Raw genomic sequence first — 24,616 nt, forward strand, 5'->3', positions numbered from 1 at the left:
GCAATGAAAATTAGACCTTCAAATAGTGTGACCACTGAAATTATGATTTATTTATAAATTATGATTTTACTTATTATGATTTGTACGTGTTTTGTTAAATGTATTATTAATTATTAAATGCAATTTTGTATTGGTTGTTTTCAATAGTATAAAAAAATATTTATTTTACCTAAAATATTAGTTTTCATCTATTTTGTACCTGTTTTATGTTCTCCTATCCTAATAATTTCAGTCAAATTTCTTAGAAAGGTAATAAATAGCACACCCCTCCTCAACAGGCTGTTATTTGAGATATCATTCATGCCTTAAGTACAAATGATTCAGAAAGAATTGCACATTAAATAGTAACAGCCAGGGTTACGGATTTATTCATATAGTGTGAGAAATAAATATAGTGAAGCTTGCTTTAGCAAGAGCTATTCAAATCCTGAATGTCACTGTGTTCCTGTGTATGGGCAAATGCAATTGCATTACATCATTACTTTGAAGTTCAGTGGTTAGAAAACAATCATGTAGATGCTTTTATGATTATAGGAAGAACCGGTAAATGGAATGAACTCTCTCTCTCTTCCTCTGATATCTGAGCTGTGTGCAATAAGCTACCTAAATCTCCCAGGTCTGGATTACAGTTCTGAGGGGATTTAAGTGCCGCCTTGACAGGTGCTACACGGTCAATAAGTTAGCATCTTTACTAGCATGGCATCTCACAGCATGCCATTAGAAAAACAGCTCCAGCCTGAACTGAAGATGCTCAGACTGTTCTGATGTCTGCAAGACTAGCTTTCAAATCCTGTGGGTTTGGACATATTCTTTTTTTATGTTCTTGCCATTAGATTTTCTCGTGAAACGTTGTTGGATGGAGGTTTGCCTAGAGCTTTGTTTGTCAGAGTGATTGTAAGGACTGAAAGGCAGGAATCAGAGGAAGCAAAGCATAAGAAAGAAATCAAGGACTCTACTTGTAAGTCGGCAACAACAGAGCAATGTGTGCCACCGTCCTGCCTGCCAGTTCAGCCACTTCTGTCATGATGCCCCCAACATTAGCACCTCAAATGAAGCACGCGTTTGCTATTAAGCCGGCAGCACCTCCAGCCCGAGTACCGACCCCAGCGGTGGCAGCTGCCTGCTCTAAAGCTCTTCACAAGTTGACCCTGTCACGACTCATGGCCGGATTCTTTTGGACGGGGGATAATTCTGTGTACGGATCCCAATGGAAGCTAGGCTTGTTTGGTAAGAGTTGAAAGACCTGGATAAATAGATTAAGTCTTACCGTCTTTGCTTTAAATAAACTTACTGAATTGCTTCAGTTTAGTGGATTGAGAAAGTCATTTTGTGAAGTGGCAGGTCCTTGAAAGATTATTACAGAGGGTATTTTGGTAAATTTACAAACAAAATGCTTTTCAACATACCCTCTGACCCATACATTAAGGCTTATGTTTAAAATATTGCTTTTTAAAGTAATTTCATGTTTTTGTCATAGTTCTAGTTTGGTGTTAATGTAGCCTGTGCCAATACACACGTGCGGTCTTTGCACTCGACCATTTATTTAATTACATGACCTATTTCTTGCATTTGGCCCAAGTGTTCACAAAGATTATAAGTGTGTACAACGTTTGATTACCTGATGGGAAAAATTTAAGGTATGGCAGTGTTGAAAAAGCTGTAAGCAAATGTTTTACAGAGCTTTATTTAGACATTTTGATCTGTAATTCTTTACACTAAAAATTCTAAATATCCCTATGAAAAAGAAAACACAATGAATTGTGGTGCTTTTAAGTTATAAAGAGCAACTGCAATCATTTTACAAAATACACATACTCATCTCTGCATTAATAAAGTGTGCAACACTTCAACACTTTACCTTAAAATTGATTTTTTTTTTTCAAACCTACAATTTCAAGGCACATGAGAAATTAATAAAGTTTTTAATAAATAAGGTCTAATAGTAATATTCGGGTAGGCCTACGGAAATGCACTAATTAAGTGTAAAAGAAAATGTATAGTGTTCACTGTATACATTAGATATAGATTTTTCTTTGTTAAAGCTATGTTTTGTTGTTTGATTAGCATTAATGACACAGAGAGCAGCAGGTTTTTTTTATAGGCTACTGTCACTTTAAGATCAATCCAATATAAGGATACACATATGATTTATTTCTGTTTACATTCAATTGAGACATATGCGACTGTGTTTAAGAAAACAGTTTCTGAAATGTTTTTTTTTTGTGCGTGCTTTGTGTATGTACAAAAAACAAGTAGTACAAAATTTGGTTCTCTTTCATCTCTTCTTGTGCTTGAATGTTTAAAATCACTTGATTGTTTAAATTGGCAAGACTAAGAAAACCGTGCATCAGTCTATGATGGTTCAACTTTGCAACTATTTTGCGAATCATATGCAAACTGTGGGGCCTGGTCCTAGGGGTCACGGTTAAACTTCAGTCTTTTGAACCCCTAGTATTGGGACAGGCCCATACTGTTTCCATTGCTGGTGTATATTACACTGTAAAATCTCAAATATTCAAATCATTTTAAGCAAATTAAATTTGATAGCTAAACTGCACAAACTTTTAATCTAAAATCACCTTTTCATGTCTAAATTTGATCAGTCACATATTCTACAGAAGCATCTTTTTAGTTCTGCCATCCTCATGTTGCTCAATACTTATAGGAAAACATAAAAATAATGAATTGTAAACATTTTCAATTAAATGCAAGCTGATCACTGGCTGTCAAGTTCAGTTGCAATTTCTCTTCGTTTGTTAATCAAAAATGTCAATATGTTATATTAGGGTAAACTTCGTAACTGCATTTCCATGCTTAATAAATATTTCTACCACCAGAATAGCAAGCTTTAATATACAGTAAAATGTACTTCAAAATATGGTCGTGTTATCTGGATGTGACTGTATGTCACTGCTGTCATGAAAAATTAACACAATTAACTATTTTTAATTGCTCTCCTCGATTGTTTACAATGTATCAGTGTGACGTTTGGCTTCATCAACGCATTGAGACGTCAAGAAGGCTGATTTCTTTTGTTGGTCATGATGGAAAGGCACCTGTTTGTTCAAGGGTTGACATATGGGCAATCCTTTTAAGCTTTAATACCTTGATGGATGCTGCTTGAGAGGTTTACCTTACTTCTCTCTGACACACATCCTTTGACCTGCTATGTGGCAGCGTTAGAGGATCCCCCTGTTAAAAAGGCTTAAACACCACCAATCACTGCAGCTTCTGTTGACTTAACTGATAAAAGTTGTAACGTCTTTTTGCCAACAAGGCTCTTGAGCCAACTAGATGAAGTGAGTATCCAAGCTGGTCAGTGAACAACACGACTAGTTATTTTGTTTTTTACATTTCCATTCAGGTTTCTCGAACGCTTCAGCCATGAACCTGGTTTCCATAGCAACCATTTCAGACCCACTAGAGGAGTATTTTTGATGAGGTACCTCATGGGAAACGCTTGCATTAGACCGCTTTTGCACAACATGGGACACATTCACTAAAGCCTTCTTTTTTTGGTGTCTACTGTTCAAGCAATCAAACAGCGGTTTGGCTTAACCCCTATTGATTCTGAAATTCCTGCTGTGTATTCAGCAACAGGGATCAGATCAATTTAAAAGACCATTGCTTTTGTGAGAATATCAAGGAAAAACTGCTGGCTGAATTTATGGTGCATTCAGCTGGCACTGTCTCGCAGAACTTTTGTTAAACTCACCTACCTTCTATTTAAAGGTTTAATTGGCAAATCATGACAAAGGCTGCAGGTTCCAATCCATTTTCTTCAAATATATGTTCTTTGTCACCTTACCATAAACAATAACACTCTTCATATCATTAACTATTTACTGTGATTGTTGAGTGTATTCTCTTTGGGAGTAGCTTAAAATCAACATGAAATCCAAACCCACTCCATATACTCTCTTAATGCACATTCCTGGTCTCATTGTGAATGATTAATTGGTGCATGTTTTTTTTTTCTAAAGAAAAGTCTGTCTTTGTAATCTTTTTCAAAATGTAATAATAAAAATAATTAAAAAAAAAATCTATTTAGGCATTCCTTAAGGCCGCCATTTGGAAATGCTGCCTTTAAAAAAATATATAATAATAATAAATAAAAAAAATTCTAAACAGAATAGTTCAGTGCAAGTTAACATTAATTCACAATAACACAATAACACACCACTATTTTAGTATTGTTGAATATAGTACTATTATAGTAATGTTATTGTATAGTACTGTTATATATATATATATATATATATATATATATATATATATATATATATATATATATATATATATATATATATATATATATATATTCAGTTTTCATTTTAAATTTAGTTAAAGATTTATAACCTCGTTTTTATTAAGTTTCAGTTTTCAGTTTTAGTTTATTTAATTTTAGTTCAACTTCAACTTAAACAATAAAATGAGAAATACTCACTTTTTTGGCAGTTCTGGTATAGAATGCATAGTTTTCATAATCCAGTATTTCCAAATGCACAAAAAAAAAAAATGCCAGAAATATCATGTTTTACTCAGAAACATGACACATTTCAAAGCAAAATGGGCTAAGAATTCCATTTTATCAATCCATTTTCCATACTGCTTGTTTTCTGTGGGGCTTACCTCAAAGTCTCAGGTGGTAGGAAAAAAGAACATACCATGGACGGCTCCATTGCAGTCCATCACAGGAATGCCATGCTGTGTTGACTATTAAGAGATAAACGCCCAACATTCTGTCATGCCTTACATTCATGTTGTTACAAAACAAAGTTTTTTGGGAGTGAACAATCATTTTCACACATCTGTATATAGGTTGTTTTCTACAAAGCTAGATCTCTCTTTTTTTTTTTTTTGGTTCTAAATGTAAGTTTAAATGGTGTATTTTTTATAGTTACAATTAATGATGACCCTGGGATCACTATTCCTTCGCCCATTGGCCTTGAACTAGGTACTTTAGTCATGCAGTCAGAGTACCGTCACTTTAAATAAAACATAAGCGTATGAATCAATCACTCAAACCTGGATTTAGTGATCTGCTAAAATCTTCTTATATTACATCCTGTCTGTCAATGCTTCCTGCATAATTATCAAATAAAGAGCCACCTCAGATGAGCTCAGTCAATATTAATACCACATTAATACTTAGAGATGGAAACAGCGGACACACTATTGTGAACTCACCACTGATTATTATACAATCGTCTCTCAGCTCATCTGGTGTTTATATAACAGCGGTCTGTTCTCTGAAGAAACTTCTTTACCAAAGCCAGATCTACTGTTGTCTTAAGTGTTACTTCACACTGTTTGTGTTCATAAGTGCATGAATAATGAACAACTAAAATCTTGCAGTCATCTCTGTTCCTAAAAGGAGTTTGGTGGAGTAAAGTCTGCTAGGATTTTGTTCTTGTTAGTTATTTGTCCATGCACTGTTATGAGACTTAAAGCACTGTTTCATGTACTATGGCTATGCTATGAATATATCAAAGCATCACTTGTCATGCTCCTGCTACAGTCTTATTTTATAAGAGTAAATTAGAAATGTTAATGTTGGAGCATTGCTTGGTAATTTCAGATAATTCCTTTTTCGTGGTAATTTTCCTCTCAGTGTTGAACACAGTTTCAGCATTTTGCAACCGTGTGTCAATTGTGAAATGAGCAATTGGGAGGAAATTTAAAAGTAAATGTGCCAGTTATTTAAAATCCATGATTGTTTTCTGGAGTAACAGAGAAACACTCAACCTTTCCGAACAATAGTTGTGGTGTGAGAGGAGAGTGATGTTTGAAAATGAAACATATTGGATTTCGATAAAGTTCATAAAGGTCACAGTAATGATTGCCGGCCACTTTGAGCAAGTCAGATATTTTGATGGATGGTTAGTCCTCTGAGTAACGCACACAAACACTGAAAAATGCTGAAAAGAGTTTATTTGGGGTTTGCCAATAATATTCTGTGGTGCCGACAACTTAACCTCAGCCATCCGAAATGCTAAAAATATCGTTGGTGTATTTTCACTCTCAAGTGAGAGTTGGGTCTGGGCAAGCGTTGTCTTTCTTTCATACGCAACACAATATAATTTCATATTCAGTCATCTAATGATTTGTTTTTCTGTTCCATCAGTGGAGAAATGCATGAGTTCCATGCAGACGGGCACTCAGATGGTGAAACTGCGTGGAGGATCCAAAGGCCTTGTGCGCTTTTTCTACTTGGACGATCACAAGTCCTGCATCCGCTGGCGGCCCTCTAGGAAGAATGAGAAAGCCAAAAGTAAGTGTCGTTCTTAATGCATTGCTCTTTATTATACTTCTCTATCACTGACCATGATTTATTATGACCTTGAATCTCTTGAAATTAGAATTAGAAACCTTGAATTAAGGAACACATATTCACTATTATCCAAAAGTTCTCCCTCAATAAACTCCTAATTTGCTGTGTATTAATAGTAAGGTAGTTGTTGTTGTAATTATGTTTAAGTATTTGGTAGGGGTATAAAATATGATCATGCAGAATAAGACATTACATGCTAGTAATATGCATGCAAATAAGTAAGTTGTTAATAGTGAATATTGTTCCCTAATCTAAAGTGTTACCAAAATCTCATTACTCAATTGTTGCTCTTTTATTGCTCATGAAACTTATTTGTTTCAAATCTTTCTCCTTCACTCTTAAAAAAACAAAGGGGCCAAATAAAAGGGGGTTTTGGAGCGATGCTATAAAAAATAATTTTGGGTTCCCCAAAATGTCTTGCAGACCTACCACCACTACGCGTTTCTGCCTCGCTTATCGGACACTCATTTTGGATTTTGCTGCCATTATTAACAAGCTGATGAGTTGAATTAGCTGTGTTAGATGAGGGGAAATTTGGGTGCATCTCAGTCAGCTCCCTAGTTCAGTTTTCAGGGCACTAATCAGGGAGTAAGCCATTTTAAGAGCTGTCTCAAATGCACAATCCTTACAGTGCACTGGAATTTTCGCTACCTGAAAAACCCCTCAATTCACCACAAAAAATCACGGAGCATCCCTTATTAGAAATCACATCACATTTCTGAAGCACAAAACATAAAACCCAATCGCTAGAGAGGTAGTGAGCAAATCTTGTTAACATTTATAATTAATATTCAGTTTGGATGTCAAGTCAAGTCTGTTTTATTGTCACTTCTTCCACATGTACAGTACATACTACAGAGAATTGAAATTGCATTACTCTCAGACCCCCGGTGCATACAGATAACATTAACAGTAGGGCCTAAAAATCTAGATCAAATATAAAATGTAGATACAAATATACAATAAGGTAATGTAAAAAAGACATAATACAATTTTAAATAAAGTAAAATAAAGCAGCGCAAGGCACATGGCAGATCAAATCAGAGTGCAAATCAATGAAGTGAACAACAGTGCAGATAAAAGATTTTTAGTGCAAAAAAAAGCTTATTAAGTCTGATTAAAGTGAAAAAGGGCTCAAGAGTAGTTATTTTATTTAACTGACTGATGAGGTAGTAGAATGATATCAGTTCCATGCTGAATTAGGTAGTGAGCAGACCAATGCTGCACAAAGTGACTGGTGCATGTCATCGTATATTAGTGGGGGGGGGTGGAAGGACCTGGGGATGTGGGATCTGGGGGGAGGGGTTCATAGTTCAGTGGTGCCTTCAGTCTGCTGGTCCTGGCCTGGAGACTCTGCAGTCTCTTCCCTGATGGCAGTAGACTGAAGAAGCTGTGTGATGGGTGGGTGGGATCACCTGTGATGTTGAGGGCTTTGCGAGTGAGACAGGTTCCGTAAAAGTGCTGGAGGGAGGGGAGAGAGACACCAATGATCTTCTCAGCTGCTCTCACTATGCGTTGCAGAGTCTTTCATCAGGACGCGTTGCAGGCGCCATACCACACAGTGATGCAGCTCGACAGGAGGCTCTCGACGGTACCTCTGTAGAAGGTGTACATGATGGGGGGTGGGGCTCTGGCTCTCCTCAGTTTGTGGAGGAAGTAGAGATGATGTTGTGATTTCTTGTTCAGTGTTGCTGTGTTTTCAGTCCAGGAGAGGTCCTCTGTGATGTGCACACCCAGGAACTTGGTGCTGCTCACTCTCTCCACAGTCGCACAGTTGATGGTCAGAGGAACGTGCTGAGTGTGTGCTCTCCTGAAGTCAACAACAATCTCTTTTGTCTTCTCCACGTTCAGAGAGAGATTGTTGTCACTGCACCACTCGGCCAGGCGGCTCACCTTGCTCCTGTAGTTTGTCTCATCTTTGTTGCTAATGAGACCCACCACAGTCATGTCATCCACAAACTTAATGCAGACGTTGGAGTTGTGTGATGGTGTGCAGTCATGGGTCAGCAGAGTGAAGAGGAGGGGGCTCAGCACACATCCTTGGGGGGCCCCAGTGTTCAGTGTGATGGTGCTGGACCCGTACTGCCTGAGGTCTTCCAGTCAGAAAGTCCAACAGCCAGTTGCACAGCAAAGTGTCGAGCCCCAGCTGGACCAGTTTGTAAATGAGCTGTTGAGGGATGATTGTGTTGAATGCTGAACTGAAGTCTATGAACAGCATTCTTACATATGAATCCTTTTTGTCCAGATGTGAGAGTGCTGAGTGGACAGCTGTGGCGATGGCATCATCGGTCGACCGGTTGGACGAAATATGCAAACTGGAAGGGGTACATGGAGAGGGGTGGGGTAGACTTGATGTGGTGCATGACTAGTCGTTCAAAGCACTTCTTGAGAATGGGGGTAAGTGCTAAAGGATGGTAGTCATTGAAGCAGGATGGAGATGGCTTCTTCGGGACTGGAATGAGGGTGGTAGTTTTGAAACATGTGGGAACAACAGCCTGACTCAGTGAGATGTTGAAAATGTCTGTGAAGACATGAGTGAGTTCTGCTGTGTCACTTCATGCAGGGATGTTGTCAGGACCCGGAGCTTTGCGTGCATTGATCCTGCTGAAGGATCTCCTCGCCCTGTCTGGGGTAAGTGTCATCACCTTGTAGTCCATAATGGTCTGTATCCCCTGCCACAGGTTCCTAGTGTTTCTGCTGTCGCTGAATTGATGGGCTATCCTCCTGGAGTACTGTCTCTTAGCGTCTCTGATGCTGGGGGACAGGTTGGCCCTGGCTGTTCTCAGGCCCACCTCATCTCCAGCTCTGAAGGCAGCGTCCCGCATCTTCAGGAGTCTGTAGACCTCCCCTGTCATCTACAGCTTCTGATTGGCCCGGACAGTTATGGTTTTTGTGACTGTTACGTCATCAATACACTTGTTGATCTAAGCAGTGACAGTCTCTAAGTACTCCTGCAGGTCAGTGCTGTTATTGCATTTTGCAGCCTGCTTAAACATGTCTCAGTCAGTTGTGTTGAAGCAGTCTTGAAGAACCTGTGATGATCCTTCTGGCCACACTTTAATCTGTTTGTGAACTGGTTTGGCAACTTTAATGAGGGGTGTGTATGCAGGCATTAGCATGACAGTGATGTGATATGAGGCTCCGGGGGGGGGGGGGGGGGTATTGATCGGGGGAATGTATACCGAAATGAGCAGTTCCCTCGGCAGAGAGAAAGGCCGGCACTTACTAATCATTAACTCCACCAGGGGTGAGCAGTGTTTGCAGGTAACACCAGTATCGCGGTACCACGCGTCATTGATGTAAACCCAAAGCCCGCAAAGAGAGCTCTGTCCGCTCGATAGCATGTCAACTGATCGAGCTGAATAGCGCAGTCCGGAATGCTGTTGCTGAGCCATGTTTCCGTGAACACAAAACACAACAGTCTCTTACAGTCCTCTGAGTTGAACATAGTAATCGGATGTAGTCCAGTTTATTGTCCAACAAGCGTACTTTACCCAGTACGATGGTGGGGATAGATGGCTTGTGTGGTTTAGCCGTTAGCCTAGCCCGGATACCTCTGCGCTTACCCCTCTTCTGCTTGCTCTCACACCGCTTGTGGCGCCTCCGCTGTGGGCAAGATGCAGTAGTGGGGGTCGGTGATGGTGAAGGCCTCCGTAGCAGACGAGATCCTGCAGCTGTTCCACATGCGTGGAGTTTAACTGTAAAAATGGGGTTCTGCCGACATCGAGCAGAAACTCGTGACTGTATGCGCGCTTACAGACAGGAAGACGCGATGACGACATACAAAAACACTGCGACTCAAAAGACAAAAGACACGAAAACACCGTTCTGCGTGTGGATGCGCTGCCATCTTGGTTAACACCAAGATGGCGAATGTGGTTGGAACTAAACTCCAGGAGCAGGATTAGACAATCGTTTTAGGAAATACAAATGTTTACATAGTGTAAAATGTCTCTCTCTCTCTCTCCCCCTCTCTCTCTCTCCCTCTGTCTCTCTCTCTCTCTCTCTCTCTCTCTCTCTCTCTCTATATATATATATATATATATATATATATATATATATATATAGATAGATAGATAGATAGATAGATAGATAGATAGATAGATACAGTATATATCTTATATAAAGGAGATCTTCTCAAAAAATCGGAGAAACTGAAAACTTAAGAGATAGCATTCAAAAAAGCAATACTTTACATCTGCCCATCATTCATATAAATGTCTGCTGCAGTTGATTTAACTCCCATGCATATGACTAGAATAGATTACAGCATCTACATCTTGACCTGCCTCTCTTGCCTTTTCTATTTCCTGAGGGTGTCCTCGAGTTATTGACATCACACCTCACAGAGGAATGTTACTTCAGTAGCACATCATGATTCATGTCTAAATGACAGCGCTCATTGTGTCTTGCAAAGGGAAGATAAAGTTCAGACATTCTTGATATTCCACCGCCCCCTTGGGAATTAATCTGCTTCTTAAGTTGACTCAATTACTCATCAGTCTTAACAGGAAAGATAGCAGTCGCCTCATTGAGCACACACATGCACCATTTGATACACACTTAATAAAAACTGCATTTGAGTTTCATTACCCTGTTTAAAAAAACAGCATATGTTGGTTAGGTATGGCAGCTGGTCCTGAGCTGGTTATAAGCCTGGTTATGAGCTGGTCCTGAGCAGGAACTAGTTGCTTAGGACCATCTTAAACCAGCCAATGACCAACTAAGGACCAGCTTAAACCAGCTCAAACCTCCTGCCATGCTTCAAAACATACCTTTTCCACAGGGTAGAGAACTTTAAGTCTGTAAGGATTCATAGAGACTCCAAATGAAATCAAATATGTTTACAGCATGCAACAACCTACCACCTCGATCCGAAGTATTAAGCAGTCTATAGGTCTCCTACTGGAAATCATGGCATGGCACTTTGTATGTGTTTTATACACGTATACTTGCTGCAGTATAGATTATCTGTATACGTAAAGTTTCAATTCAGTTTTTTGGTATTTAAACCACAATTTTGAAGAAAAAAATTAATAGCAACATTTAATATTTTGGTTAAAAGATAATAATTTAATGTCAACAATAGATTACACAAGTGTGTGTGTTTTTTTTTTTTTGTTTTGTTTTTTTTTTTTTTTTTCAAAAAAGCTCAAGCTTGTCCTGCTCCAACTTCCTGTTTCTGATGGAAATATGTCAACACAAGAAAAATATGTTTTTAAAATGTCTCCATATGGTCTTTCTATTGGCTAATCTTACCTAAATTTCACTTTCTTGTTGTTTATTACAAGAACATTGCAATATACCAAACCGGAACCATGACTGGCCAATCAAAATCAAGTATTCTAGACAGTAATAAACAGGTATATAGTATTTATTTATCTAAAATCCCATCTTGATAAAGTGATACATCTTAAACATAGGTGTTAGTTAACAGGCATGTGTTGAATAATATGCCAATCCAGTGGTTATTTGGATTGCTTGTTTTTTGGGTCGAGGAACATACAACTACAGCATGCTGTTCAGATGTGGCTACTCTTGGCAGAGAGGTTAAAATGAGCCCAAATTGATTAATAAAATGTTTCAAAATGGTCTGCATTGGTGTAGGAGAGTGTTTAATTTGAGGTAGCCATCTGCTCATTTACATAATCTATTCTTGAGAGACTTCATTAAACACATTGGTAGCATTGGGATGTTGATGCGAGATGATGTTTCTTTGAGGATCTTGCAGCTTGGAGGAAAGTAGAATGTTAATGAACACCTAAGCATTACAGTGTAAATGTCATCTCTTTAACTTCTCAGCCCCTATTGCAGTGTTTTTTTTTTTTTTTTTCTCACAGTCTCAATTGACTCCATTCGGGAAGTGTGTGAGGGGAAGCAGTCGGAGATCTTCCAGCGGTATGCCGACGGTAGCTTTGATCCCAACTGCTGCTTCAGCATCTACTATGGTGAGCACATGGCGTCCCTTGATCTGGTGTCAGGTACAGGAGAAGAAGCTCGCACCTGGATTACTGGCCTTAAGTACCTTATGGCTGGCATCAGCGATGAAGACAGTCTGTCCAAGCGACAACGCACTCGTGACCAATATCCTTCCTGATGGACCTCCCATTCCCAAAAAAATCAATAAAGTTGACATTATCTGTCTTACTATTATTCAGACTTTTAGTAGATTAGGAAACATGAGAACATTGGAACTGTTAAAAGAGTTAGATTCCATGCAAGGGTGTGCAATTAAAAAAAAAAAAGCTATTGTCACGCTACTGGACATTTTTAGCAAACTTACAACTTCACTTTTAGCTGTTTAAATGCTTGCCCTGATGAAATGAAATGGCGTCTGACATGTTTGTTGTTAGTGTAGGTGCTTTACCGTTCTGTGCTCTCAGACCCTTAACTCTTCCCATCACATGGCTGAAGCAGACCTTCACTGAGGCCGATAAGAACGGAGACGGCTGCCTCAGTATCAGTGAAGTCCTACAGCTCCTGCACAAGCTCAATGTCAACTTGCCCAGACAGAAAGTCAAACAGATGTTTAAGGTGAGCATTTATGATCAGCTGCTCTCTCAGGAACAGTGGTATTGGTTGATAAAGGCTATAGCCACTTACTAAAGATTGTCAAATCAACTTTGAAAAGTACAACATTTGGAAAGCTACCACAAACTGATAGATGATAGATGGCTTGTGTGGTTTAGCCGTTAGCCTAGCCCGAAAACCTCCACGCTTACCCCTCTTCTGCTTGCTCTCACACCGCTTGTGGCGCCTCCGCTGTGGGCAAGATGCAGTAGTGGGGGTCGGTGATGGTGAAGGCCTCCGTAGCAGACGAGATCCTTCAGCTGTTCCACGTGCGTGGAGTTTAACTGTAAGAATGGGGTTCTGCCGACATCGAGCAGAAACTCGTGACTGTATGCGCGCTTACAGACAGGAAGACGCGATGACGACGTACAAAAACACTGCAATACAAAACAGTGGTATTGGTTGATAAAGACTATAGCCACTTACTAAAGATTGTCAATCAACTTTGAAAAGTACAACATTTGGTAACCTACCACAAACTGATAACTCACTGTTTGGTGAGTGTATCTACCATATAAATGCTTGAACTATCAGTAGATATTGTGGCTTTTGTAAGACTGGTCACACTGGGTCTTATTCTGGTCAAAAATTGCCCACTTAGACATGAAGTCACCCAATTAGTCAGACTGGCATGTAAAGTGACCAACCACAGTTTACTTTTTACTTTGTTAGATACAGCAGAAATGTTTGATCCTAAAATGTTTGACCCCGATTACAACAAAATTCTTAGATCTTTCCAAAAACCAAGAATATTGCAAAAATAATTCCAATATTAGTATTGTAGAATAAGTGAAATAGTTGTATTGAGTGCCTCTAATTAACAGCTTGACTATCACAAGAGTAAAAGTGATGTGATGCAGCAAGCAGTTCCTTACAAGCAGCGTATAGGGACAAATTATAGAAGTGTTCTATGCGTCCTAACATCTGAAAGTCAGATTAAATCTTGCCATTTTGAAAAAGCCTTTGCCATTTTTGCATGAGACAATCGTCCCATATCTTTTACAATTATTATATCTTGAATATGAATATAGTCCTGTTTGACCAGGTAATTGGTCAGCATTAAAGATATTTGCAGAAAAGCGTAATAAACAGTGTTTCACACAGTGACATTTAATGTAATTTCTTTCTAGTGTTATTTTATTTTATTTTATTTTTCTGTGCCACACCATGCTGTTATGGTGTGTGAGGCTCAAGTGTGCTCCATTTCTCCAGGCCGTCTGGATTACTGTGTGTGAGTATGTGGTTGAGACCTCACGTCAGCTGTTTGCAGGTCACTAAGCTTCACACTTCATCAGCGTCCACCCCATCTGCTGTAAATGGACGCAGATGGCCTTTAGTGTAAGACACAGTAAACCACAGGGGGGCAATCTGGCCCTGCTCAACAACAGAGTGTGATGTTAATGTGTTTTTCAGATGAAGTCTTTGGCCCTGAATTCTCTGGCTTAACCTCACAATTAACCTGTGTGATTCTCAGCCAGGACCGGTGCTACTTATGAGCAGGTTATTGCCTAGGGCCTCTGGCTTTAAGGAAGGGCCTCCATAACTGTAATATCCCCTATACAGTAGTCTACCAGTCAAGACAAGCAGCAAAATACAAGCCCCTTTGTTCAGTAGATATAGTTAAATTGCCATTCACCTGCAATTAAACCAATTCTAAATGTTTGTCATAACGAAGCAAAAGGCAAAGACAGGCAAAGAAGTCCAGCTCCGAATGCAGGTGTGTGAGTTGGTTTGAGTAGAAGCAAAGCATTTAGTATTCAAAGTCTAAGAGCAAACACAATAGGACATTTTTTTAGTGTTTCAAAAAGAACATTTCAGTTCAGTTTCAACTAACTAGAAGTTAAATTATTTTCTGTCCAGTAATAATCGTCTCTTTCACTTGCACTTGATTTGTGTATATAGTGCATATTTAAGGTAGCAATGCAATAGATCATATCCTATTATTAATATGTATTATATGATTATATCTGTAGTCAATATTGGTTAAATGTGAATGGGAATCCTTCCAATACCCAGTTAGGAAAGAATATAAACGATCACTGATAAAAGCACTGATGTTCATTTACTTATGTGGTATTCAGGAACCGAACTGAAGAAATTACTGCATAATAATAATAGTAATAATAATAATAATAATATGATAGCTATAATAAGATACTCAACAAACAAATAAAGGATTACCTTACTAAGTGTTTGATTAATATGTACATACAGTATAGGTAAAGAAACAAATGGAAACATTACTATTTTTTATGTTTTTGAAAGAAATCTCTTATGCTCATCCAGCCTGCATTTAGTGCATCAAAAACAACTGTAATTTTCTTTCTTTCTTTTTTAGTAATGATAGAAACAATTAATAATAATATTAAAGAGGTCATATGATGTGATTAAAATTTTTCTTTTCTCTTCAGAGTGTTACAAGCTCTTGGTGCATAAAGAAGATCTGTAAAGTTGCAAAGACTAAAGTCTCAAATCCAAAGAGATATTCTTTATAAACGTTACGCCTCGTCCACAATCCCGCCCGAAAACAACTCGTTCTATCACGCCCCCACATGTCTACATCACAATGTGGGAAGATTTGCATAGTGCGGCCCAAATGTTCACGCAAAGAAAGAAGGTGTAATTTTCATTCTCGCTGTAGTATTGAGATGCTGATATACACACAGGAAGTGATGTCAGCTCCTCGGAGGGAGCGTTGTGAATGCAGCCCTTCTGAGCACCCTCAGTATTTGTGACCTGTTTAAATGCTTCTCTCCATAAAGCACCAATTCTCAGGAGCTTAGCTCAGGGTTTATTACTGTACATCCTCCACGCCTCGGCTCACCGCAAGCCTTTATTATGTGTTGGTTTGACTCAGCAGTTCTCCGGATCAGCATCGGCATCTGAGCCTGGGATTCACTGAGCTGAGAAAACACTTCTGGGCTCTTATGGGCTGAGAGCTGTAGGAGATGTGGAGGTGCTGTTGTTTTCTAGGGGTTTGATTTTGCGTGTGGCAGGGGTTTAATTGTGACAGTGGGCTGCTGCTGCTGAATGAGCCATTTCTCCAGTTGATTGAAGAGCTGCCGCTGGTTTATTTTCCATCATAACCAATGATCAGTGACTGAAGTCAGGCATTAGGATGCAAATCTACCTGTCTAATCTAACTGTGCCTTACTGTTTTACAGAAGTTCGCCTAAATATACATTTTTTTATCTAAAATGATTACAGTTCATAAACCCTTTGGACTTTTTTTTTTCTTCAGAATACAGGAAGAAAAAAAAAATATGCAGAAAATGTATTACAATGTACTTAAAGTGACAGTTTCTGCATGAAACAGTTTCTGCATGAAATATCTTTACAAAAACAAAGTCCTGGTTGAGGCCTAAAAACAGAATAGAGGCCACTTTTATGGTTGCTTTATGGTGATTTTACAGTTTTTTTACAACTGGCACCACATTATGGACACTATTGTATTGTATGGAAAAGAGCAGCATAAACATTCTGCTAAATTTATCATTTTGGGTTCCACGATAGAAAAGCCCTTAAATGTCTACTTCAATGACACTGTGTTTTATAACCCTCTTACCTGAGGGATAGAACTATCCATAATAAATAACACCACATCTCCCTATTAATGAAAAGTGTAATATCCAAATCCCAATCTAAAGTCAAACGCTTTGCTTCACCTTAATTTTCCATTGTTTCTTAATTGATAATTCAAGGACCTAATAACACTCTTTGAAGTTTTCCATCTCAGTCTTTCTCCATCACTGATCTTTAGGAGGCAGACACTGATGACAACCAGGGCACTTTGGGATTTGAGGAGTTCTGCTCTTTCTATAAGATGATGTCCACCCGGCGCGATCTGTACCTGCTGATGCTCACCTACAGCAACCATAAAGACCACCTGGACACAGACGACCTCAAACGCTTCCTCGAGACTGAACAAAAGGTAATAAAGTAGCAGGTACCTCAAAGCATCTGTTGTGGTGTTGTTTTCATGTCCTCCTTTTTAATTCAAGCACATCATTTGATAGACTTGATAAATACAGCGTGTCCTTTCTATGCTAATGTGATCATAGGCGCTTTCACCAACATTTCGGATAGACTGTCCTCACACACTCCCAAATCTCCTCTTTCATGGTTTTGAAGAACAGCACAGAATTCAATAAAGCTTTGCTAAAGGGGGCAGCTTAAGCTTTATTTGAATGTATATTAGTAGCCTGAAACGCTAAGACAACATTTACTGGCCATTCACACAAAACAAAAAATGAAATATACACTTGCAGTGGTTATGAATTTCATAAATGAGTGACCTTGGTTAGACATTAATATTTTTTAAAGACGCCTCTGGACTCTAAACTGATTTGTGATTTAAAATGGAATCACAATGAACTTACAGTCGTCTCAAGTGAACTGACATGTTAACAAGTATGACTGTTATTCTGCTGTTCATTAACCTATGTAACCTCATTTGCAAAATCGCCTCTAGTGATAAATTTTCATTTTACTTTTAACTGGCACATGAAAAACCCACATGATGTTTGATTTAAGTGCTATTTCAAGTAAGCAGTTGACAAGCTAATATAATGTCTCAGGTAGTCATTAAAATCTCATTAAATGTTTAAATGCATTCATGTACAGAATTATAAAGCACCAGCATGCAGTCGAATTGAAATTGAAAATACAAAAAGCCCACAGTGAACTACATAAAATGCGAAATTTAGCATTTCAAGCAAATGTTAGTACTCACAGAGTGAGCCTTTCTTCATGATAACACTTCACTTGTGTTGGTCTCAAGTAGTTACCAGCAGATAAAAAGTGTCCCTAATCAAATGCCATCATTAACTCTTAATGCATAGAGAAAAACAGAGCTCAGAAAAACATAGACCGATTTAAGATTTAAGTTAAACCTTATGTTGATGTATAGCGTGTGTTACTGGGATCTGGTATCCACAGCTGGCAGGATCCCGCCGTCCCCCGCTGCATTAGCTTGAGGAAAGATCTGACACTGATTGGCGTGAATGGGAATCTCATTGACTAATCATGCCAGCTGTTAGGTTTCACAATCGGACTTCACAATCGGGTCTCCCCGCGGTTTTATTTATCACCTATTCCACAAGTAATATGAATAAAAATTAACCTTGATTTAATTTGATAGCAGTATAGTATAGTTTTGAATGCATTGTAAGTGTTTTTCTTTCTTTATTGCTTGTTTGTGTTTCAGATGACAAATGTCTCAAAGGAGCACTGCGTCGAAATTGTGTCTAAGTTTGAGCCTTGTCCTGAAAACCAAACACTGGGTGTCCTGGGTATTGATGGTAAGCACTTTTTATTTATTTTGCCAGTCCTTTCAGTAGGAATCTATTTTTATGGACTGTGATGATGCATTTCCTTTTTCATTTATGTTTTACAAACATCAATGTACATTTATAACACTAAATGTTGTGTTTTATTACTTTGGCACTCTGTGTGAGTGTTTTTAATGCAATGACTGAGGGAGCAAATGGGAACACAAAAATGTTTATTATTATTATTATTTTTTTCATTCATTTTAGTTTACTATAATGACTTCAGCTTCTGAGAAATGTGAAAAAGATCCGATGAGAATAGACCTTAGTCAAGTTAGTTGCTTTCCTTAATTTAATAGAATTACAGTCTTTACAATAGCATGTACTGTATAAACGTCTCTACTTTCAAATGGAGTTCTTGTTGTCATCTGTATGTTCTCCTTATTTGGTTTTTCCTGTCCTCGTCATGTGAATTCGTCTCTGTTTGTGCTTAATTAATTAGTTTGTAATCTGTTCCCAGGTGTGTCTCATTCGTTTCTGTCAATTTAAACACAGTTTTCTAGAGATTTCTTTGTCTGCTGTTAAATGTATTTTTGGTTCCTGTATATGCCTGTTGATTAAATTCAATATTTGAAGAATTCTCCTGTGTCTTCTCACTCCTTCCTAAGTGTAACCTGTAACGTTTTTTGAATAGTGTTTTGGTTTCTCGTTCTGTCCGTTTCTCCCCTCTTCAAATGGAGGAAACAGCAAAGTTTACGCCATGGCACACATGAGCCACAACCCTGTCAGCTCCCTCGATGGAAAAACTCTTGTGACACTGTTCCCGATCGGGATTACATACTATCCCCCCGCGGAGCTTCCAGACACCACCAACTTCAACTGGTAGGAAGCAGTCATCCTGGAGAGCCTCCGATCAGGGACCCATTTGCCCACTCGCCGTTTCCCAAGTCAAGTCATTCGGCCATGGCTCTCTCCAACCAGCCGGCCACTCTCATGTCAAGTCAGCCGGCCATTTTCTAGTCGAGACTACCAACCGAATCAGGTCCTCCAGCTGATCATATGGCAAGCCCAACAGACATAAATGTGATAAGCCCGCCAAGTGTTCAAGATGCCCCAGTGTCGGCTCCTGTCCCAAAACTCATTCCAGTGTTGGCTACAGTCTCGAAACTCTAGCTACTCGAGAGCGTTTTGCTGTGCCTGCTCCTCCAAAGCACCCACTCTAGTGTGAGCACCATGTAAGTGCACTCCTGATCCCCAGTTCAGCCCACGAAGGGCTCCTGATCTCCAATTCAGCCCAGGAATGGCTCCTGTTTTCGATTATAGACCACAGAGGGCTTGCAATATCCAGTTCAGCCCAGGGAGGGGTCCTGTTCCAGAGTATAGCCCACGAAGGGCTCCCGATACCCAGTTCAGCCCAAGAGGGGCTCCTGATCCCCAGTTCAGCCCTAGATGGGCTCCTGATCTCCAGTTCAGCCCAGGAAGGGCTCCTGTTTCAGAGTATAGCCAACAGAGGGCTCCTGTTCCCGAGTTAAGCCCAGGAAGGACTCCTGTTCCTGAGTTAAGCCCAGGAAGGACTCCTGTTCCCGAGTTAAGCCCAGGAAGGACTCCTGTTCCCGAGTTAAGCCCAGGAAGGACTCCTGTTCCCCAGTCAAGCCCAGGAAGGACTCCTGTTCCCCAGTCAAGCCCAGGAAGGACTCCTGTTCCCCAGTCAAGCCCAGGAAGGACTCCTGTTCCCCAGTCAACCCCAGGATGGGCTCCTGTTCCCGAGTCAAGCCCAGGAAAGACTCCTGTTCCCCAGTCAAGCCCAGGATGGGCTCCTGTTCCCGAGTGAAGCCCAGGAAGGACTCCTGTTCCCGAGTGAAGCCCAGGAAGAACTCCTGTTTCCCAGTCAAGCCCAGGAAGGACTCCTGTTTCCCAGTCAAGCCCAGGAAGGACTCCTGTTCCCCAGTCAAGCCCAGGAAGGACTCCTGTTCCCGAGTCAAGCCCAGGAAGGACTCCTGTTCCCCAGTCAAGCCCAGGATGGGCTCCTGTTCCCGAGTGAAGCCCAGGAAGGACTCCTGTTCCCGAGTCAAGCCCAGGAAGGACTCCTGTTCCCCAGTCAAGCCCAGGATGGGCTCCTGTTCCCGAGTGAAGCCCAGGAAGGACTCCTGTTCCCCAGTCAAGCAATATCCAGTTCAGCCCAGGGAGGGGTCCTGTTCCAGAGTATAGCCCACGAAGGGCTCCCGATACCCAGTTCAGCCCAAGAGGGGCTCCTGATCCCCAGTTCAGCCCTAGATGGGCTCCTGATCTCCAGTTCAGCCCAGGAAGGGCTCCTGTTTCAGAGTATAGCCAACAGAGGGCTCCTGTTCCCGAGTTAAGCCCAGGAAGGACTCCTGTTCCCGAGTTAAGCCCAGGAAGGACTCCTGTTCCCGAGTTAAGCCCAGGAAGGACTCCTGTTCCCCAGTCAAGCCCAGGAAGGACTCCTGTTCCCCAGTCAAGCCCAGGAAGGACTCCTGTTCCCCAGTCAAGCCCAGGAAGGACTCCTGTTCCCCAGTCAAGCCCAGGAAGGACTCCTGTTCCCCAGTCAAGCCCAGGAAGGACTCCTGTTCCCCAGTCAAGCCCAGGCTGGGCTCCTGTTCCCGAGTCAAGCCCAGGAAAGACTCCTGTTCCCCAGTCAAGCCCAGGATGGGCTCCTGTTCCCGAGTGAAGCCCAGGAAGGACTCCTGTTCCAGAGTGAAGCCCAGGAAGAACTCCTGTTTCCCAGTCAAGCCCAGGAAGGACTCCTGTTTCCCAGTCAAGCCCAGGAAGGACTCCTGTTCCCCAGTCAAGCCCAGGAAGGACTCCTGTTCCTGAGTCAAGCCCAGGAAGGACTCCTGTTCCTGAGTCAAGCCCAGGAAGGACTCCTGTTCCCCAGTCAAGCCCAGGATGGGTTCCTGTTCCCGAGTCAAGCACAGGAAGGACTCCTGTTCCCCAGTCAAGCCCAGGATGGGCTCCTGTTCCCGAGTCAAGCCCAGAAAGGATTCCTGTTCGCGAGTTAAGCCCAGGAAGGACTCCTGTTCCTGAGTCAAGCCCGGGGAGGGCTCCTGTTTCCCCGTTAAGCCCAGAGAGGGCTTCAGATCCCCAGTTCCACCCAGGAAAGAGCCCCAGCCCCAGAGTTCGCTCCAGTGCCGGGGCCAGCCCCATAGAGCCCTCAAGTGCCTGCTCCTCCAGTTTTCTTTTTTTTGGGGGGGGGGCATATGACCTTGGCCGAGCCACCTAAGGCCACAGAAGATCTGTCATGCCCTCCTGAATCCCCTGATCTGCTATGGCCTCCTGGGTCCCCTGATCCGCCATGGCTCCCTGAACTGTCTATTCTGCCATGGCTTCATGATCCACCCTAGAGGCTGGTGCAGGCCTGGAACAGGGTGGAGACAACGAGAGCATCCAGGGTGGATCGGGGGGGGGGGGATTGTGTCTCATTAGTTTCTGTCCATTTAAACCCTGTTTCCCAGTTTTCTTTGTATGCTGTTAAATGTCTTTTTAGTTCCTCTACATGGCCGTTGACGATTAAATTCCATATTTGAAGAATTCTCCTGCATATCCTCACTCCTTCCCGAGTGTATCATGACACTTGTCTACTATCTTGTTAAACAATAATAAAACTAATTAAGGGACTGTACTTCTATACCTCACATTCTTGTTTTCTTTCCTGTCAAAAATGAAATATGTTGCTACCCTGGTGAAGGTCTACTTTTTTACTATAAAGCAGTTGTTGCTGAAATTATTTAGGAAATAAACAGACATGAATAATCAATTGTGCAAAATATCTAGAATAAAGAACTATAAAATGTGCATTTATATATGAAAGATTCATATCATGTGTTGCTTTTAGGGTCTAATTCCTATTATGGGATTTGTTGTTGATTTATTTTAATTTATTTTTACCACACTAAAAAAAAGGGAGAAAGAAAGAAACCAACTAACTTTAGTTTATTTGCAGTCCCAATGACAATTTTAAGTTGACTGCTTTTTTTATTATTATTTTATTGTCACTGTCATTGTTCCATTGTTATTGTCATCACTGTTATATCAGAGAAGTGATATTCAACTACTGGGAAATATTTATGTCAGGAATTCACAATTGTCCCTAACTGTGCCTCACAGGTTTTACAAATTACATGCGCAGTCCTGCAGGGGACATCTTCAATCCTGAGCATCACGAGGTGAACCAGGACATGACGCATCCCCTCAGTAACTACTTCATCGCTTCCTCCCACAACACCTACCTGATGGGCGACCAGCTCATGTCCCAGTCTCGGGTGGATATGTACGCCTGGGTGCTGCAGGCCGGCTGCAGATGTGTGGAAGGTGAGATTGGCCTGATTTTCTAGTGCATTTTGGTGCTTCTTCTTAAGTAAGTGAACCAGTGCATGTTGAGTTTCCACATTTTGCAATCCAAAAAATTAATGAGAAAAGTTATTTTAATGATTATAATATTTAACATTTTGTTTGGAAAAATCTATATTTTATATATATTTTTATAAATATAACATTTATATTGTTTTATCTTCTAAAATAATTTAAATGAACTTTACATTTATTTTAGAAAATTAAAAAAAAAAAAAACTTTTTTTCTTTGTTATCATTCTTTAGTGGATTGCTGGGATGGACAGGATGGTGAACCGATCGTACATCATGGCTACACACTGACTTCCAAAATCCTCTTTAAAGATGTTATCGAGACCATCAACAAATATGCATTCATCAAAAACCAGTAAGATAAACCATCTATATTGGATATTAATTGATTCAAAAGGTTATTAGACAGTAGATGTCAACTGACTGAGATATAAACAGATTTTTTTAAACCCAAAAAATAGTCTCAGATGAGAAGAGACTATCAATCTGTAACACATCTAATCTACATAACAATATATTTAACTATTATATTTTTTTTATTATTACTATTATTTGAGAATATAAATTTTTTAGTGTCTATTTTATTATTATTATTATTATTATTATTATTATTATTAACAAATGCAGGGCTGTGCATAGTTACTCATGTTGATGTTTTTATTTTTTTTTGATACAATTTAATATATTTTTTATATATTTTAAGTAATTTAAAAATGTCTCTACATGTGAACAAATTACATTATGGAGATGACTTTAAGATTAATCATAAGCTAAATCATAATATATTTACAAACCCGATTCCAAAAAAGTTGGGACAAAAAAAGGAATGGAATAAATTAAAAATTCTCATGAACTTAAATTTTATTCACATTTTGAAATGTCACGCCAAATATTGGCTTATTTTGTATTTCATGAGAGCTATACATTCCAAAAAAGTTGGGACAGGTAGCAATAAGAGGCATAGATGGGCAGAGGATCACCAATTCCCCCAATGCTGCAGCGAAAAATAGTGGAGCAATATCAGAAAGGAGTTTCTCAGAGAAAAATTGCAAAGAGTTTGAAGTTATCATCATCTACAGTGCATAATATCATCCAAAGATTCAGAGAATCTGGAACAATCTCTGTGTGTAAGGGTCAAGGCCGGAAAACCCATCCTGGATGCCCGTGATCTTCGGGCACTTAGAAGACACTGCATCACATACAGGAACGATACTGTAATGGAAATCACAACATGGGCTCAGGAATACTTCCAGAAAACATTGTCTGTAACAACAATCCACCGTGCCAATCGCCGTTGCCAGAAGCCATATCTAAATATGATCCAGAAGCGCAGGTGTTTTCTCTGGGCCAAGGCTCATTTAAAATGGACTGTGGCAAAGTGGAAAACTGCTCTGTGGTCAGACGAATCAAAATTTGAACTGGGACGCCATGTCATCCGGACTAAAGAGCACAAAGACAACCCAAGTTGTTATCAGCGCTCAGTTCAGAAGTCTGCATCTCTGATGGTATGGGGTTGCATGAGTGTGTGTGGCATGGGCAGTTTACACATCTGGAAAGGCACCATCAATGCTGGAAGGTATATCCAAGTTCTAGAACAACATATGCTCCCATCCAGACGTCGTCTCTTTCAGGGAAGAATTAGACAAGAATGGGACAACATTCCTATTCCTAAACTTGAGCAACTTTGTCCCCTCAGTCCCCAGACGTTTGCAGACTGTTATAAAAAGAAGATGGGATCCCACACAGTGGTAAACATGGCCTTGTCCCAACTTTTTTGAGATGTGTTGATGCCATGAAATGTAAAATCAAGTAATTTTTCCTTTAAAAGTATACATTTTCTCAGTTTAAACATTTGATATATCATCAATGTTGTATTCTAAATAAAAAATGTGAAATTTGAAACTTCCACATCATTGCATTCTGTTTTTATTCACAATTTGTACAGTGTCCCAACTTTTTGGGAATCGGATTTATATATATATATATATATATATATATATATATATATATATATTTCTTCATAATGCATTATATTTTGCTTTGATTAATATGCTTTCAAAGTATA

General features: G+C 40.0%; 1 protein-coding gene across 1 annotated transcript in view; it reads left to right on the forward strand.

The window, feature by feature from the left end:
- Positions 1-24,616, forward strand: part of LOC128018214 (1-phosphatidylinositol 4,5-bisphosphate phosphodiesterase eta-2-like) — a 125,810-nt gene that overhangs the window by 79,851 nt on the left and 21,343 nt on the right. Inside the window, exons 3-9 of the mRNA XM_052603588.1 lie at positions 6,128-6,274; positions 12,175-12,418; positions 12,739-12,868; positions 16,665-16,835; positions 18,111-18,204; positions 22,297-22,500; positions 22,786-22,906. Of these exons, the coding sequence (XP_052459548.1) occupies positions 6,128-6,274; positions 12,175-12,418; positions 12,739-12,868; positions 16,665-16,835; positions 18,111-18,204; positions 22,297-22,500; positions 22,786-22,906 (1,111 nt within the window). The remainder of the gene's footprint in view (positions 1-6,127; positions 6,275-12,174; positions 12,419-12,738; positions 12,869-16,664; positions 16,836-18,110; positions 18,205-22,296; positions 22,501-22,785; positions 22,907-24,616) is intronic.

Source organism: Carassius gibelio, chromosome A8 (genome assembly GCF_023724105.1).
Source record: "Carassius gibelio isolate Cgi1373 ecotype wild population from Czech Republic chromosome A8, carGib1.2-hapl.c, whole genome shotgun sequence".
NCBI lineage: Eukaryota > Metazoa > Chordata > Actinopteri > Cypriniformes > Cyprinidae > Carassius > Carassius gibelio.